We start from the raw sequence: 18,569 nt of genomic DNA on the forward strand, positions 1-18,569 counted from the left end.
CCTCCAGAAGGTGCTTGGGTTAGTGGTACACACTTGCCCTCTCCGAGATGTAAAACAGCACACATGACTGACTACAGCCGAGCATGTCAGTTAACCTAACCAACAGCTGTGATGTTGTCTGCATGTAGGGTGTCATCAGTGGCTGGCCACCTTAAGACTCCTTGAATGTTGAATATAGCTCGTGCCTCATGTATCTTAAGCGTACCATGAATTTGGCGCCCTTGTGGTCTGTTGATCCTTTTCCTGCTTTCATTCTACAGATGCTGTAGTTTATATGCGTATCTGCTACGTCCAGGAGATATTCCTATACTTAATTTCACTTCTCATTTCTCTGAGCTTTATATAGCACAGTCAGACTTTATTAACTAACATGGCAGTCTACACCATGTGGTGAAAGATGGGGCTGGTGAGGGATGCGGGACTCAGCAACGTTGCATCTGGTAAGCTATTGGGTTTTGTTCTATAGGTGGTACAGTTGTACCCCAAGGGTATCAGCCCCACCCCCTTGGTGGCACTCTGATAGAGCACTTGGGTACAATGGTATCTGCTAAAAAAAGGCAATGGGCTGAGCTGGGGACTTGGTGTCAGTGGGTTTCTAAAATGATCCATGTCCTACAGCAAAGCTGAGTTAAGCCTTCCCTCTGTTTCTCTGGGATGATCTCTTTTGTGTTGTTGTCTCTGGAAGCCTTGTGGTTTAGTCTACATACTAAGGGTTGAACCCATTTATCCAGCTTCCCCTCTGGTCCATGCAGCAGGCAGGGAAGGCTGATGCAGCCAGGGAGAAGTGAGACAGAAGGGCAATGGATAGCCAGTATTGAGGACTGCCATTTGTCTACACACTACACATCTCTCCACCTTCTAGATTCACCCCTGCTCATTGGGGACTCTTGGGGAAAGGCTCTTTATTGATATTTAAAATCTCCCATACTTTCAGGGAAAGTATTTGGGAGTTGAATCTGAAGCCTCACACACGTTTGGCAAGTACTCTACTGCCCAGCAAATCACCAGCTCTCCTCCCAAAAAATTGCCTTAGAAATGGTACACACAAGAAAATGAGTCCATTTGCTCAGTTCCTCGGAGCTCGCTCTGTATCCTGGAGTGGGAAACACCCTCTGCGGAGCCAGTGAATTGAGAGCCAGGGCTCACTTACAGCTTCCTGTGTTCCATGTACCATGTTAGGCCTCTTAATTGGTTCATCAAGTCCACTCTTGAGAAAGCTTTGTGGAAGGCCCTTTTTCCAGTTCACAGATGAGGAGACTAAGAAGTGAAGAATGGGTGTTGTCTAGGAAATAAGAGCCGAGCTGGCATCAAGCTGTGTCCTTCACACTGGCCCCAAGAATACCATTATGATTTGAATGTGGTGTCCCTCATTATTTCATGTGTTTCAATACTTAGTACCCCACTGGTAACACTATTCTGAGAAACTGTAGAGCCTTTAAAGGGCTGAACCCAGTTGGAGGAAGTGAATCCCTAGAGGGCAAAAGAGCTTGAGAGTTATAACCAGGCCCCACTTCTGGATTCATCCAGATGTAAGCCAGCAGTGCCATGACTCATGCCACCACCCAGTCCCTACCCTGAGGTGGCCTGAATATTTCTCTCCCCTTAAGTCACTGCTGTCACAGTAAGTAACCATTGCTGGTATAAGCCTGTTCTCCCCTCAGCGGTCAGGAATGGCTGAACTCCTCTTTCTGTAGGTACTTTTTGCTCTGGGCCTTCATTATGATACGATTTTCAAGCGTACCCTTTCGATAGGGGCTTATATTTATTCGCTCATTTATACACTCCTCTAGTAACAGCCCACCAGAAAGAGGTTTAAGACAGCTACTGGCTGCAAGTGAAAACAACTACAAAGATACGGCCTCCAGTGTATAGGGAATGCAGGCATACGGCCTCCAGTGTATAGGGAACGCAGGCATACGGCCTCCAGTGTATAGGGAACGCAGGCATACGGCCTCCAGTGTATAGGGAACGCAGGCATACGGCCTCCAGTGTATAGGGAACGCAGGCATACGGCCTCCAGTGTATAGGGAACGCAGACATGCGGCCTCCAGTGTATAGGGAACGCAGGCATGCGGCCTCCAGTGTATAGGGAACGCAGGCATGCGGCCTCCAGTGTATAGGGAACGCAGGCATACGGCCTCCAGTGTATAGGGAACGCAGGCATACGGCCTCCAGTGTATAGGGAACGCAGGCATACGGCCTCCAGTGTATAGGAAACGCAGGCATACGGCCCCCAGTGTATAGGGAACGCAGGCATACGGCCCCCAGTGTATAGGGAACGCAGGCATACGGCCTCCATTGTATAGGAACGCAGGCATACGGCCCCCAGTGTATAGGGAACGCAGGCATACGGCCTCCAGTGTATAGGGAACGCAGGCATACGGCCTCCAGTGTATAGGGAACGCAGGCATACGGCCCCCAGTGTATAGGGAACACAGGCATACGGACCCTGTGTATAGGGAACGCAGGCATACGGCCTCTAGTGTATAGGGAACACAGGCATAGGGTCACCAGTGTAGAGGGAACGCAGGCCAATAAAAATAAGGAAGGAAGGAAAATCAAGTGAAGACTGCATCTCACTCTCAGATTTTTCAGCTGTCAAAGTTAGAAAAGAAACACGATTGTAAATAACAAAACACAGCTTCAGAGTCATTGCTTAAGCTTCAATATTCCCCCACATCGTTGCCCTTAAATTGAGTCTGATGTGGTTCAGCATCCAGCTAGCACCGCAACGGCCTTTGGGGTTGTTGATTCCCACCACTCCCAGAAGACAGCATTGATGCTGGGTTCATACAGTTTCGATGCACAGCTCCTTCCTCAGTTCTCTAGCCCCCTGTGGACTGGGCAACGATTCTTATCCTCACATCCTGGCAGCCCAGAGAGGAGTTTGGAATGTCCTAGAAAAGGCCGTGGGTAGGTCTTGCTTGGGACAGATTCCCATCACAGTGATCACCTTGGCCAGAGGCAAAGGCGTCAGTGAGTCCAACTCGGGCTACCGGACAGGCGCTGAAGGCTTCTTTTTCCATCAGCGGGTTGAAAGTCCGGCTGATACTAATGCTCAAGGAGTAACCAAGGTGAGGTCAAGGTGGAATGCCCTATGCTACAAAAGCTAGGGAGATGGAAGAAACACACACTCCTGAACTGCCTGCTCACACTGGCCTGTAAGTTGGAAGTTCATGATGAGAGGCTTCACAAAGCCAGCTTCGTCAGTAGTAGCTGTGGGAGCTAGGAGAAGAGAGGTCTCAATAGGCCAGCTGCACTGAAGACTTTCTAGGCCACGAAGTTTTAAAATGACTGCTGGTTAGTTTGTAGACAAAGGCAGAATTTTCACATTTAGTAAAAAAAAAAGGGGAAGCAGGGTTGGGGGAACCAAGCATGGCACCCAACATCACCCCAGCACTTGAGACAGAAGGATTTTAAACTCTACACAAGGAAACACTGTCCCAAACTAGAAAGGTAAGGGAAGAGATGGGGAAGGGAAGAGGAAAAACATATGGGGGACATCACATTCAGCTATCCGTTATCTCGAGGGGCTTAAGTCCTTGCTTGGTTCTCCATTTGGAACTGTCACTGAGGAGTTACCTATGACTACATAGAGCCTGGTGGAACGGGATTGTTCTAGAAAGGTTTCGTAGTTCTTCGATTGAGTGTCCCCGGGGTGTTACATCTGGGACACCACTTTGCCCTTAGTCTGAAGAGCAGAGATCACAACAGTAATATACTGGACTTCAAGACCAGGATAGAAAGACCAGCCATCCCCTTCTGCTGGAGGACAGGCTTGTCCCTCACAGTCCTTCTCTGAAATGCGTACCCTTCATGGGTCCTAAATTGACACAATGATGTCAACCAGCTTCTCATCCAGCAGATCAGGTTTCTGTGAAAAACCTAGAGAAAAACTAGTCTCCAAACTCCAGAGATACCTCCAGGAAGCCCAAACAACAGCTGATCTCCTAGTGTCTCTTCACTCAGAACACTGGAATTTCCCTTTTATCTTTTCTCCCACCCCGTATTTTTTCTTTCACTGTGTAGCCCTGACTGGTCTAAAACTTACTATGTAGACCACTGCCCTTGAATTCAGAGAGATCTGCCTCACTGCTTCCCAAGTGCTGATATTAAAGTGTGTACCACCTCACCTGGCCCGATTTATTTTTTTTAATTGAGATCATTCATACGGCATAAATTTATCAACTTTAAAATGTACAAGTCGGTAGATTTAAGAGTACTCACTATGTTGTAAAGCTGACTCCAGCTCCTACTTTTAAGACACTACCGTCACCACTCAGCAAGGAAAGAGATGGTAAACGTGTGGACAGTCGGTCCCAATGCACCCACCCAGCACCTGACATTCACCACACTGCTTCCTGTTACTGATTTGTCTGTACTGTGCCTTTCTATAAATGGAACAATAGCATGAATGGCCTGTTTTAGTTAACGTAATGTCTTTAGGGCTTATCCGTGTTGTAGTGTGTGTGTCGGTATTTCATTTCTTTTCATGGCTGAGTAACATCACACTGTGTTTTATTTGTCCATTCATCTGCTGGTAGCCATCCCGGGGTTGTCTCCAATCTGCTCTATTATGAACAACGCCACTGTAAACATAAATATGCATATTCTGTGTGAATAGAATTCTTGTGTGCTGGGAATTTGGAAACACATTTTTAAAAGCTTGTTATATTTTTCCAGTACTTTTGGGGGTTGGTGCTGTATGTATAGTGAAGGGTTTTAGAAACCTGGGTGAAAGCGTTTCAGCTATTTCTTAGTGTTATCCTTCTGAAGTCTCCCGTGACCATTTGGTACAACTGTTTCTTACTGGGAGGTGCGGGGTGCCCTGGGGGTAGCCCCAACCCTCGTCTGGTGAAGAGATGCCATGGGCCCAAACAACCTTAGACATACATCATTTTTTCCTGCTCCCCGGTCTTCAGGACCAGTGCTTCCTTATATCGTAGTGATGTTGACATCTGCACACATGTCACCTCTTCCTGCTCCCTCCCTCCACAGGTCCGATGCCTCCTTATATTGTGATGATGTTGACATCCGCTTCAGCAAAACCATGAATTCCTGCAAAGTGCTGCAGATCCGGTACGCCAGTGTGGAGCGGCTGCTGGAGCGGCTGACAGACCTGCGCTTCCTGAGTATCGACTTCCTCAACACCTTCCTGCATTCCTACCGCGTCTTCACCACTGCTGTGGTGGTCCTAGACAAGCTAATCACCATCTACAAGAAACCCATCAGTGCCATCCCTGCCAGGTGCATACATGCCCCGTGCCATCAGCATCTACAAAATCCCTTGGTTCTGGCAAGATGACTTAGTGGGTAAAGGTACCTGCTGCCAAGCCTGACAATCTAAGCTCAACTGGAACCAGAATGGTGGAAGGAGGGAACTCACTCCTGCAAGAAGATGTCCTCTGACTTCCACGTTCACTCTATGACCTGAACATCCCCAGACATACACACACACATAGGCACACGCTCTCTCTCTCTCTCTCTCTCTCTCTCTCTCTCTCTCTCTCACACACACACACACACACACACACACACGCACACACACACACACACACAAATACTTAATATTTTTAAAGAAATCCCATCAGCACCATTCCCTAGTAAGTGCACCCCCTCCCCAACCCACAGATCTTCCAGGCCAAAGATATCCCAGGAGAAGAGGCTGTCCCCAAAGCAAGGTGTGGTGGCACACCACATTCCCAGACCACAGAGGGAATACCTTCCAAGTTTGTTTTTTCCAAAGGAAACTGGACATGGTGTTACAAGCCTATAACCCCGAGGCTCTGAAGCTGTGAGTTAGAAAAACAGAAGCACCAGGTCATCCTCAGCCATACAACCTGTTAGAGGTCTGTTTGGGAGGACTCCATTCCCTAGGGAGGGATCACTCTGCTCTCTCTCCCTTCCCCAAAGTCCAGAAGCCCTAGAGGCCTGGCCTTTACAGAAAGATGGAAGGATGGAAAGAAGAGAGATAGGCAGGAAGGTACCCCTGCTCTGTGTGTACCCATCATGCTTTAAAGAGAAGGGGAGTCCTTTACAGTATTTCAAGGTACAAGCCTCAGTGGACAGGATCCTTTAGTCACTTTGACTTTGAGGCCATCTTTCTGTGCCTTCTTCACTGAAGCTCAGCTCTCCAGTGCATAAGGTAGGGCCCAGAAAGACCAAGAGACTTTCCACAAGTCTGGTTGAGATGGCCTTCAATTCAGGCCTGGCCTTGGGATTCCTAAGTGCACTTCCACCCCACTGAGACCCAGTGGATACACAAAACCTCTCAGGTGCCATGATGTAGACACTGGGTTTAGAGCCAGAGGTTTTAGATGAGTCATTTGTCTTTCCCTAAGCCTCTGCTTCCTCGGCCACAAAGCATCCCTTTGGACCACTGTGTGGACAAGGGCAGAACTTGCAGGTAAGAGCAACCTCGTGTGGATGGATAAAGGCTCTACAAAGGCCACCGTCAGGAGGCTTAGTACCTCAGGAAGGAGGCAGAGGTAGCAACATCAATCGTCCAGCCTATTCAAACCCTGTGGATATAGACATTTGTCCCCAAGCCCTTTAATCACAACCCTGTGCAGGGACCTGAAGATGAATGTTATAAAGTAATCCCACACTAGCTCAGACTTGAGTATAATAAAGGGTTCTTTATTCAGGGATAGACTCACAGATCACAGTCCTTTGCATGAATGGGGAGCAGGAACAAAATTGGGGGGGGAGCTTTATGGTTGCATTTATATTATAACAGATCACGCCCAAGGGGGCTGTAATCTTAAAGGCCATTGGATGAATGAGTTTCCACAGCAGGGACCTACCCCTAGTATCAGGGATCATGTACATAAGGGAGACACTGCTGTCAGTCCCCCTGAGCCCTGTAGGAAGCAGGCCAGGTGGGCAAGCCTACACCAACAGTTCTTTTTCCTTCTTGCCTTCCCTCCCCACAGGTCACTGGAGCTCCTGTTTGCCAGTGGCCAGAATAACAAGCTTCTGTACGGAGAGCCCCCCAAGTCACCTCGTGCCACACGCAAGTTCTCCTCACCACCACCCTTGTCTATCAATACATCATCCCCAAGCCGCCGACGGAAGCTGTCCCTCAACATTCCCATCATCACAGGCGGCAAGGCACTGGACCTGGCAGCACTCAGCTGCAGCTCCAATGGCTTCACCAGCATGCACTCACCCATGTCTCCCTTCAGCAAGTCCACACTGGACTTCAGCAAGTCCATGCTGGACACCAGCAAGTCCACGCTGGACACCAGCAAGTCCACAATGGACTTCAGCAAGTCCGCACTGGATATCAGCAAGTCCGCGCTGGACTTCAGCAAGTCCACGCTGGATATCAGCAAGTCCACGCTGGACACCAGTAAGTCCATGATGGACTTTAGCAAGTCCACATTGGATATCAGCAAGTCCACACTGGACTTCAGCAAGTCCACTCTGGACATCAGCAAATCCACACTGGACATCAGCAAGTCCACGTTGGACACCAGCAAGCTCTGTATGACCAGCAGTTTCACCAACAAGACCCCTGATGAAACTGATACAACCACTACCACGACTCCCACCCCAATCCCTACCCCAACCCAGACCCCTACCCTGACCTCAAACCCAACCGCAACCCCAACCCGTACCCCAACTCAGACCCCAGCCCAAACCCCAACCCAGACCCCAAATCTGACCTCAAACCCAGCCCCAACCCCAACCCGGACCCCAATCCAGACCCCTACCCCAGCCCAAACCCCAACCCGGACCCCAACCCAGACCCCAAACCGGACCCCAACCCAGACCACAACTCCAGCCTCAACCCCAACCCGTACCCCAACCCCAGCTTCAACCCCAACCCGGACCCCAACCCAGACCTCAACCCCAGTTCCAGCTCCAACTGCAACTCCAGAGAAACCTGGGGAGTCCTCAGCCCTAAACAAGCAGAGTGAGTAGATACGTGAGCAGATCCACCCACCCCATTAGCACTCATCACAGTAAGACTTGGCTGGGCTGGGCGGCCTCTGTTATACAGGATACAGGCAGTGCAGACCGGTAGCCATGGAGAGGAGATAGGTTGCCAAGATGAGGCCAGAAGAAGCTCCCATGATATCATCACACTTTATATGAGTCTTGGCCAAAGTTCTCAGATTTGTGCCTTCATTCTCCCTACCACAGTAGCATCCTGCATGGCTCTGTTCAAGTCATGCCATTGGAGACCAGACTGAACACTGAATAGTCACATTTGAACGGTGCTAGAAGAGGGCAAAGGATAGACTAGGGGCACCATCAGGAGAGCTGGAGAAGGCTTCCTAATGGAGCCATTGGCTTTGATGTTCACCAGCAGAAAGAGAGGACATTCTAGAAAAACAATGAAATGTAAAATGTTGAAGATTAAGAAGGCCATTGTGTGCTCTGGAAACAGCTCAGCACATCTGGAGCACAGAGGTGGTGGCAGTGGCCCACGATGCTGATGGAGCACCCAGCGCCTTCCTATCTACAGCCTCTCTGGGCCATTCTAGAAGGGTCCCATTGATTCTGTGTTATCTCAGATCAGACCATATGCTAGGAGCCACCAGCATAGTCTTGCTGTGTGTTCATGTGTGTGTCCGTGTGTCTATGTGTTTGTGCCTGTGTCTGTACGTGTGTCTCTGTGTGTGTGCATGTGTGTATATACACATACTTGATCACAAGCCTTTGAAAAGGAGGTGTAATTAGAAAGAAGAGAAGCCACACAAGGTTCCATCATTAAGGGATATCTCTGTAGTACATGCTACAAATAGGTAACATGTGGTGGCTCACACAGCTAAAAGTTGATAACCAAGATAACAGCTTGCCAGAGAACCTAAATATCATCCAGTGTGTGTAATGTATTGCATCTTAGACAGTGTGAGGCTCAGAATTCTGTCCATCACAGACCTGCAGGGAGACCCCATTGCTACTTCATGGAAGGAAGGTGGCCCCAGTCAGTCCTACAAAGCCACCTCATACCAGAGTTCTTGATGAGTGACCCAGGGATCCCTGGTCTGTCTAACCATGAGCTTCTGTGAGCTGGGTGGATGCATTTTCTAAAGAGACCTGTGGCTTCCAGTTGGTTTTATAAACAGGCTCAAGTGTGCTCACCTTCTAGTTGGGGAAACTGAGACCCAGAGCAGTTAAGTCCCCTCCGTCAAGGCTCTAGGAAGATGGCTCAGTTGGTAAGGTGCTTGCCACACAAGCATGAAGACTGTGCTCAATCTCTGTTACCTACATGAGAAAGTCAGGCTCAGAGGTACACCCTTATAATCCCAGTACTGAGCAGACAGAGCCAGGAAGCTAGCTCTGTAAGGCTCTTTTGACAGCTACTCTAACTGAATTAGTGAGCTACTAGTTCAGTGAGACACCCTGTCTCAAAAAGATTAAGTGGAGCATAATTAAGGAAGGCACAAGATGTCAACTTCTGACTTACACACACTGGTACACACGCACACACACCTGCCCATATGTGCACACACGCACATACCTCTTTTAGCAAAAACTCACACTGTCCAGAGAGAATGTAGGCCCTGACTCTCCCATGATTGGAGACTAATACTTATTTCAGACCAGAAGCAAGAGATAAGCTAGAAAACGGCCCTTGGCAAATCAGGCAGGTGGTTACCCAAGATATCTTACCAAAAGCAGGAACACCTTGCTACTCGGTGTGGTCCATTGCTCGGCCACATAAGCATCACCAAAAGCTTGTTAGAAATGCAGATAATCGGGGCTGGAGATATAGCTCAGTTGATAAGAGTGCTGCTGTCTCCAGTTGATAACAATGACTTGCAAAGGAAAAACCAGTTTTCGCCATCCAGTAGTAGATGGCCAACACAAAATGAACTCAGTGGCATTTTTAGAGTTTTCTTTTGTCTTCTAATGTCTATCCCATAATGTCTTGGTTTATATATTATGTTTTTCAGTTCTGTACTTTTATGGAATTTCTGTGTGTATGTGTCTCTGAATCTAGATGTTTATTTTCTTGTGGTTTTTCTTTGGCCCTTTTTTCTGTTGTTTTTTTTTTCCTGTTCTGATTATTGCTGCTGCTGCTGCTGCTGTTGTTGTTGTTGTTGTTAATATGTCTGTTTCCTAACGAGAGAGAGGAAGAAAGGGTGTGATTTGGGTGAGTAAGGAGGTAAGTAGGATATGAGAGGAGTTGGGGGAACCTAAGTCAGAACATATTGTATGAAAAATCTTTTTTCAATTAAACAAAAGGGGGGGTGCCTGCCTAGCACAGACTCACAGATTCAATACCCAGTACTATATACAATCTGCTATGGTTGTGCAAGCCTGTAGTCCCAGGACTCAGAGGGCATGTGCAAGAGAATTAGAAGTTCGCTGGGCAGTGGTGGCTCACGCCTTTAATCCCAGCACTCAGGAGGCAGAGGCAGGAGGGTCTCTGTGAATTCTAGGCCAGCCTGGTCTACAGAGCAAGTTCCAGGACAGGCTCCAAAGCTACAGAGAAACCCTGCCTCGAAAAACCAAAAATAAAAGGAGAGAGAGAAAATCAGAAATTCAAGGTCATCATTAGCTACATAGCAAGTTCAAAGCTAGCCTGCGCCACATGAGATCCTTTCTTAAAAAAAAAAAATGAAGGAAAGAAAGACTTCCTTGCTCCATGTAGAGAGGAGCTGTGTTACAGCCTGCCCCTTGTACCTACCACTGACAATTGAACCCAAGACCTTAAGCATGCTAGGCTAAGCAAGTGCTCTACCATTAGGCCGCACAGCCTGCGTCCTAACAGGAACCTAGGTGTGCCCATTACGTTTTTGGAAGTCCTTGTAAAGAAAAAGCCATCTTGGAGAGCCACACCGCGAATGAGCACGTGGAGGGTTATGATAAGCCTGCAACAACTAGACTGTTCAGCTGTCTTCATCCGGGCGCCAGGCCCTTGTAATTTACTCCGCTTTACTTTGATGAATTATAGATGTGAATTTTCCAATCGATGAATAATTGAGAAAGCGTGAGTCTTTCTGTTCCCCCAGGCTCAGAAGTCCCCGTGAAAGAAGAGTCTGATGTGGACCAGAACCAGAGTGACGAGGGCGACACTGAGGCATCACCTACAAAATCTCCATCAACACCAAAATCAGTCAAAAGCAAAAACTCTTCAGGTACCATTCCTCAGCATGGAACTGCAGGTGGATGTCCAGGGGAGGAGAGGGCTGCGGGTCAGGTCAAGGGGAGGCACGCTGGTATTGCCTTATGTTTTATGAGTGACTCCTGAGGGCAGTGACTATTCTATTTCATAACCCCCAGGGATAGGAGAGATGTGGTTGCTGAGACATTGGCTGAGCAGGCCCTGATCTTGACTTTGTGAAGTCACCCCAACTTAGGCAGGAATGCATTGCCTAACAGTGACCCAGCAGCGCTCTTATGTGGGAGAGCTCAAGTCAGACATGTTTCCTGGCATCCCATGTTTCAGGCTGTGTGGTGGGCTCTTTCATCCTTTCAATATACATGAAGAGAATTTAGATTGCTCTTATCTTTCAGAAAAGGAAAGCAAAGCTGGGGTGTGGCTCAGTGGTAGAGTGCTCCCTGACGTAGATATGGTTCTGTGTTCTATCCCCACCATCACAGGCAAGGGAAGGCTCCAGAAAATAGTGCCATTGCCCACTCATCTTTCAGACTCACAATTCTGCAGGATTCTTGAACAGCCTACCTACCTTTCTCATCCCCATAAAGACTACTGTACCCCCAGGAGGACTGTAGGACACCCAAGTGTAGAAAAGAACTCAGGGGCCTCCTCAACTATCAGGACAGTTTTTCTGTTTCCCAAGGAAGGAACCTTACTATTCCCAAGCTCACCAAACATGGGGCAGCTCAAATCTGGGAAGAAACAAGTAAGGCACAGGGCTGTCCGGCTTTAGAGGAAAGGTACTTGAGCACCCTGCAGCCCTGCCTGGCTTCTTACACAGCAGTAGATCCCTGGAGAGCCCATTTTTAGAAACAGGCATTAAGGCCCAGATGTGAGTGATGCCTGTAATCCCAGCTCCTGAAACAATTGAGAGGCTGAGGCAGGGAAATGGGGAGTGCCAAACCAGCCTGGCCTAGAGAAAGTTCAATACAGCCTGGGCAGCTTACTGAGAGCTGTCTTCGACATAGAAGCAGTCAGAGGGAGAAAGAGAGAGGGTGAAATACTATCTCAGAGAGCCAGACAGACAGACATAGGCAAAGAGATAGAGGCAAAAGAGAGTTGATCTCAGAAAGAAGGGAAGGAGACATCTCAAAGAAGGAAGGAATGTAAAGGGAGGAAAAGGGAAGGGAAGGGAAAGGAAGGGAAGGAAAGGGAAGAAGCTAGCTTAGAGTCTTTAAAGCAAGCCAGTTATTCCTCAGGCTCTAGAATCCTGTAAGATGAAGCCAAAGGGTTCTGGAGTTGACCGCACAGCTCCTTGTCATCATGACCGTCAGCAGGTCTCCATGTTTATACAGATTTTTGAACTTTCTTCTGCAATCTCCTTTTTTATGATCACCTTTGGACATGTCCATACTGTCCAGAGGAGATCCCTGAGGCTCCAGAGTTGAAGGAACTTTCCCATAGTTACACAGCCAGTGAGAGGTGGGAGAATTTCAACCCAGGTAGAAGATCAAGTGCAAGATCATCCCAGTCCCACCATGCCCATAACCCTGTCAATATAAATTGTGACCATTAGACTTTAAGTGAGCTGTGTGTCAGTTTCCAGTACCCTGAAAGCAGACAGCTCATGATGCTTTGGGCCCAGAAAAGCCAAGAATTGACAAGTCTTATAAATAAAAAGGTGGCTCCCAGTCTTCTAAGCAGCAAAAGAGTAGCTGAGCCTTCCTTCCCTGAGATAATATTCTCTAGGACTATTGTGGCATGACTCTCACAGGGAACAGAGCCTCCCACACATACACAGTACCCCCTGAACCCCTCTCTATCCCTGGGAATAAAGGAAGAGCTTCCACTCCTGAGGTTGGGCTGTCTGCCAACCTAAAGGACTGAGGAATGGCTGAGGATCAGCTCCTTCCTCTCCACAGAATTCCCACTCTTTAACTTCAACAATGGAGTCGTGATGACCTCATGTCGTGAGCTGGACAATAACCGCAGTGCTCTCTCAGCTTCCTCTGCCTTTGCCATAGCCACGGCGGGAGCCAACGAGGGCACCCCAACCAAGGAGAAGTATCAGTATCGCAGGATGTCCTTGGCCACCACAGGTGTGTGCATGTCTCTGCTTATGGGTACCCCCTTTCTCCATGGTTGTGTGGCAGGGGTGACAGCCACAGGCATGAGACCTTCCCTTCCTCAGGTGTTTGATGCACATTGCAGATGCCATGGTGGGTCCTTCTACAGTTCCTCTGGAGAGCTCCCTGCTCCAGGAAGCTATCCTGACTCACTGGACATGAAGCCTTGCTTTCTGTTATTTGCCCTGTTGATCCTTCCTCTCGTGGAGGCTGGAATGCAGCCCCTTTTTCGGCACCAGCTAGGCTCTGCACACCCAGGCCTGTAGCCAGGGCCACTGTGTGTTTAAGATGCAGTCTGTTCCCATGTCCTATCATCAATGGAGTAAAGTCTTAGCCGGGTTGCTTGTCAACCTCAACCCCTAGAAGGATGGCCTTAGCTTACACACACACACACACACACACACACACACACACACATCCCGCCCCTAGATTTACCCTCCCCTCTATCCACTTTGACCTGTTGTTACCCACTTCTTCCCACTCTTCCTGCAGGCCCTGCCAGTGCTGGCCTGCCATCCTGGAGTCCCATTCTCCCTCCCCAGTCCCCTTTGATCCTTGGCCAAATTCTACTCACAGCAAAGAACGCCAACCGAGAGAGCCCTCGGCACCCACTACCACAGCAACGGTTCCACACCAAAGGTTAGAAGGGGGGTTCCTGGAGAGCTCTGGTCTCGGGTGCCCTGTATACTCTCATTGGTGGGAGCTTCCTGAACCTTCTAAATGGAGCAGGTATGCTGAAGAACTGTATCCCCTGAGGCTTCATAGCATCTCATTTGGGTCTGAACCCAGTTAAGTGTCCCCTCCAAGGCCCTCTGACGAACCATGTCTGCTAAGCAAGCTCCCCCTCCTGTCCTTCTCTCCCCCTACCTCTAGCACTGCCAGGGTTTCCCCCTGACCAGAGAAATGGCGACAAGGAGTTTGTGATCCGCAGAGCTGCCACCAACCGTGTGCTGAATGTGCTCCGCCACTGGGTCTCCAAACACTCTCAGGTGGGTGGGACCGAGCTCCAGGAACAATTGCTTCCTAGTGGCTGGAAGTGATAGCAGACAATGTAGGTCAATGGCAGGAAGGGGATCCCATTTTGCCAGGAGGACCTACTCAGTTTCCCCGGGGAAGGGAAACAAGGACCGTCAAGAAGACAGGGGCCTGTTTGGCCACCTGTCTGCAGGGAGAGTACAAGTAGGCTTGGGCCTCCCTGACTTAGGGGTACAACAGCTAGGGGATGGTCTTGGTCTTGTCCCAGTGCCCTGTGCCTAGGAGGCTTGAAGCTCCACTTGTGGCCTTGCTGGAAGTAGTGACAAGACAAGAAAAGCAGACAACCACAGTGGGCGGAAATAGAAACTCCCTCCTTCAGCCTGGCCTCAGAGTACTGCAGGAAAGTTTGGTGACTATAGCCAGAGCTACCTGCCCATTTTCCTACAGGACTTTGAAAGCAACAGTAAGCTCAAAAGCAAGGTGATCAGCTTCCTGGAAGAGGTCATGCATGATCCAGAGCTGCTGACACAGGAGCGAAAGGCCGCAGCCAACATCATCAGGTAAGAGCAGCATGGTCCTGCTAGGATGACCTTCTAGGACAGGGTCCTGCCCTATTCCTCCACAGTAGCCAGACTGGCCAGGATTATATCAAGGTAGGTATAAGCCCCAGACGTCTGGGAGCCATGTCCCTTGCTCTAGAGTCAAACATGGGTGCTCTGTGTACTTACTTAAGAGGGGTAACTCTTCTCCCTACCCCTCACCAGACCTTGATGGAGCTATGCATGCAGTTCGGTTGGTAGAGTACTTGCATAGGCCTGGGTTCAATCTCTAGTGCCATATAAGCTGAGTTTGGTGGCACATGTTTGTGATTCCATCTCTCAGGCTGTAATCTCAACACTTGGAAGGCAGAAGTCTGAGAAGTTCAAAATCATCCTTGGCTACATAGTAAGCCAGCCTAGACTACATGAGATCCTGTTGGGGGTGGGGGCATGTACCCCTTCTCCATGTATGTCCATGGATACTAATACCTGTCCAACATGTGCTGTCCAATGTGATAGGTACTAGCTACATCCAACGTTTTAAATATCAGTGAACTAAAATTTTATGCAATAAAATAGTGTCCCTCAGTCCCCAGAGCTTCAGTTGGTCAGAGGCTCCTAGCTTAGACAACACAGGCCAGCCCATCTCCTCACTACAGAGAGTTCCACTGAACGATGCTCACAGGCATTCAAGGAATGTCTGTTGGCTGAAACTCAGTTAAATTGTCTGTCCTCAGACCTATGCTTAGTATGACCCACAACCTGCCTCTTCTACCAGAGGTCAGAGTTCAGATAGTCTAACATCTGAGCTACCTCAGGCAGTGACTCATTGTTGACCAGAAAACAGCCCTTAGCCAAATCTCATTTTCTCCTATTTAAAATGAATGAACAATGCTGGCTTCAAGGGTGTAGTAAGGCTCAGGCAAGGTGATGCATGTGGCTTCTGCAGGTTTCTCAGAAGGTAAATGGCATAGATTCACCGGCACCCTACCTCCTTCTCTCATCCTTCCACCTAGACTGGCTTCTCCAGAGGCTGGGGAGGTTTCTCCTCCTCATGTCCAGCAAGCCTCCTCTACACCCCAGGCATTGCATCTGCCTCAGACTTTCTCCCAAATCCAGCATAGGCATTTTCTACTTCTAACCTGAGTCTCCAGCCCCTCTCCTATCCCAAGGCCGTGTACAGACCTCATCACTCCACCATTGGCCCTCCCTCATCTACAACATATTCTGTGTGCATGCATGTGTACGTGTAGGAAGAGGAAAAGGGAAGACGAGAGAACAAGTGGAGTGCCTACAGGCATACTCATGCACACAAGAAGTCCCAGGCCCTTGGTGTCTCCCTCCAGGTTCTCCTAGGAGCTGGGAGGGCTGTGTCGAGCAGGACTTTTTCTGCTGTGGACCCTTAAGAGAGCCAGTTTTCGGAATGTCCAGTTCCTAGTCTGACATTGGCTCCCAGGGCTGATCTCCAAAGTTCCACTCCCTTCAGCCAATCCCTAAAGACTTCTCTCTGCTTCCCTATGCATACCCAGGTCTGGCCCTTGGTCTGTTGTCAAGAGCCTAGCTCCCTGCCCACCCGTATTCTCAAACATTCCCATATTCACTCTAGTTAGCTTGACCACACCCTTCTTCACTTCTCACTCAACACTATCCCGGAATTTTGGGTTCTTGGGCCTCCATTCTACTGTGTCACCTTATCTTTGGGTCCTCTGACGTAGCCAGGCTTGAGGGGCATCCCATCTAGGAACATCTCCTGTTCACTCTGATCCTCCAAGTCTGACACTACTTCACCGTGTGTGTCCCATCATTCCATGTGCACACAGCAGTGCCTGCCACAGGCCCAGCCTGACCTCAGAGGTCCCTGCCTGTGTCTCTCTGGGTCCTTACATATACATACATAACAGTATTAGGAAGCTCGGAGGCTGGGGAAGAGACTTTCCCCATACAGAAAGATCAAGAATAAGTCAGTAAAGCAGAGGAGGACAAGGGAAACAGAGAGAAGTAGTGTCTCGGGGTAAAGGCAGTAAGCAAGGGTCAGAGGTTGCAGAAGACAGCCAGGTGAGGGTCAGAGGTGTTCTGGGGCTCACATGCTTTCCTCTCCCTAGGACTCTGACCCAGGAAGACCCAGGCGACAACCAGATCACACTAGAAGAGATCACACAGATGGTGAGCAGGATGACCATTGCACCTGATCACCAAGGCAACGTCCTCCCCAGCCTCATTACTCCATGACTCCTTGACCAAGTCATCACCTGCATGCATTTCCTGAGGCTTTGCGGCTAAGTGTCACAAACCAGGCAGTGTGTTCCTCCCCCTGTCCTAGAGCCTGGAAGTCTTTAGAAAAGATGTGTGTGGGGCTGTGCTCCCCCAGGAGCTCTAGAGGAGGAAACATGCTTGCCTCTGCCAGCGGCTGGTAGCTTTGTGTTCCCTCAGTCTCTGACTGTACAACCCCCCCCCCCCCCCGTTCATGTCTCCATGGTCCTGGGATCATATCCTCTGGTATCCCTGGGTTGTCTTCCTTCTGTGTATGTGTCTGTGTCCACTGTGTCCATATGTCCCATCTTACAAGGACATCTGTCATGTTGGCCCACCCTCCTGGCCTCATTGTAAATTCATTACACTGACGAAGATTCTAGACAAGCCCAGGGCCTAGGAAATTCCTCCGTTATTGAGGAGCAAAATCCAACCAGTAACAATGCCACTTCCCTTTTCTTCATCTACTGAGCCTCCTCCTCTCCCTTACCCCTCCCCTCTCTCTGTCATACTTCTCAGGGAGGAGTCTTTGAGAGACACCTATGTGCTGGACCACATGAGATTCTGAAAGACTCCAGACCCTCTTGTCAGTAATGCTGCAAGTTTGCATCATTACCCCCATTTTACAAATGAGGCCACTGAGGCCCAGAGATCTCAATCATTCACTCAGCAGTGTGAACGAGAGGTAGTCATGCAAGCTATTCACACTCAGGTCCAACAGACCCCAGAGAAGAATTTAAACCCTATGCCACGCCACCCCATCCTGAGGAGTCACAGTGTGCTCAATGAACCTGCCCTGAAATGACAGGACCCCAGGGAGGAGTTGTGTTTACCATCAAAGAGCATGAGCTAGGGATGGCTCTCCTTACACCATAAGGGAATGGTGGCCTCATGCTTTCAGTGCTAAACTAGGATCCTCTAAGTACCTTTATGAACCCCACCAAAGCCGCTGGCCACTGAGTTAAGGATAGTTGGAATGCTCAAGATAGACTCTGACCTGCCTGGGGTGGATTCCATGTCATCAGCTCAGCTCCGGGCTGACTACTGTATTAGCAGTATCCCGTGTAAGAGCTTAGGACTCTGGGCCCTGGCTCCTCTCTGCTTTCATCCCTTATGGAGAACAGTAGCCTACCCACATTCTGGCCCAGGAATAGCTCTGCATGCCCACACAGCTCAATGACCCTCCAAGGCAGGCAAGGTGGTGGCACCTAGATATCACTTACTATGGAGTGATCCCCTGGGCCCAGGATGCTGGACTAGCCTCCCCCACCACTTCCGCGTTGTAAAGAACACCCTAGGCTCTTGTTTGCCGACAGAGGCCTGGCTGGAATGTCTACACTTCATGAGTACAAGGGCCCTTTTCCTTTGTAAATGCCTTGGGGCTCTTCTAGAACAAAAGGTTATTGAGCCCCTTCTCTGTACATTCCAATCCCTGACAGGTCCCTGGAGCCTTTGAGTGTTAGGTCCGGCTTAACCGAGGCCAGTGACATCAATGGGAAAGAGAAAGGTGGCTTGTCCCATTAGTTCTCATAAGCCTTCTGGAAGGTGAGATTTGTCTCTCAGACCTCAACTTCCAAAGACACTTCAAGTCCTGGACAACATCAAAAGTGAGGAAAA

General features: G+C 49.3%; 1 protein-coding gene across 2 annotated transcripts in view; it reads left to right on the forward strand.

Moving 5' to 3' along the window:
• The window catches only part of Rasgrf1 (Ras protein specific guanine nucleotide releasing factor 1), a 106,969-nt gene that overhangs the window by 65,967 nt on the left and 22,433 nt on the right, over positions 1–18,569 (forward strand). For both annotated transcript variants that reach the window (XM_057767010.1, XM_057767009.1), the window contains exons 14-21: positions 4,999–5,247; positions 6,936–7,921; positions 10,974–11,099; positions 12,985–13,161; positions 13,681–13,827; positions 14,062–14,177; positions 14,611–14,723; positions 16,805–16,865. In XM_057767010.1, coding sequence (XP_057622993.1) covers positions 4,999–5,247; positions 6,936–7,921; positions 10,974–11,099; positions 12,985–13,161; positions 13,681–13,827; positions 14,062–14,177; positions 14,611–14,723; positions 16,805–16,865 — 1,975 coding nt within the window. The remainder of the gene's footprint in view (positions 1–4,998; positions 5,248–6,935; positions 7,922–10,973; positions 11,100–12,984; positions 13,162–13,680; positions 13,828–14,061; positions 14,178–14,610; positions 14,724–16,804; positions 16,866–18,569) is intronic.

This window comes from Chionomys nivalis, chromosome 4, assembly GCF_950005125.1.
Source record: "Chionomys nivalis chromosome 4, mChiNiv1.1, whole genome shotgun sequence".
Lineage (NCBI taxonomy): Eukaryota > Metazoa > Chordata > Mammalia > Rodentia > Cricetidae > Chionomys > Chionomys nivalis.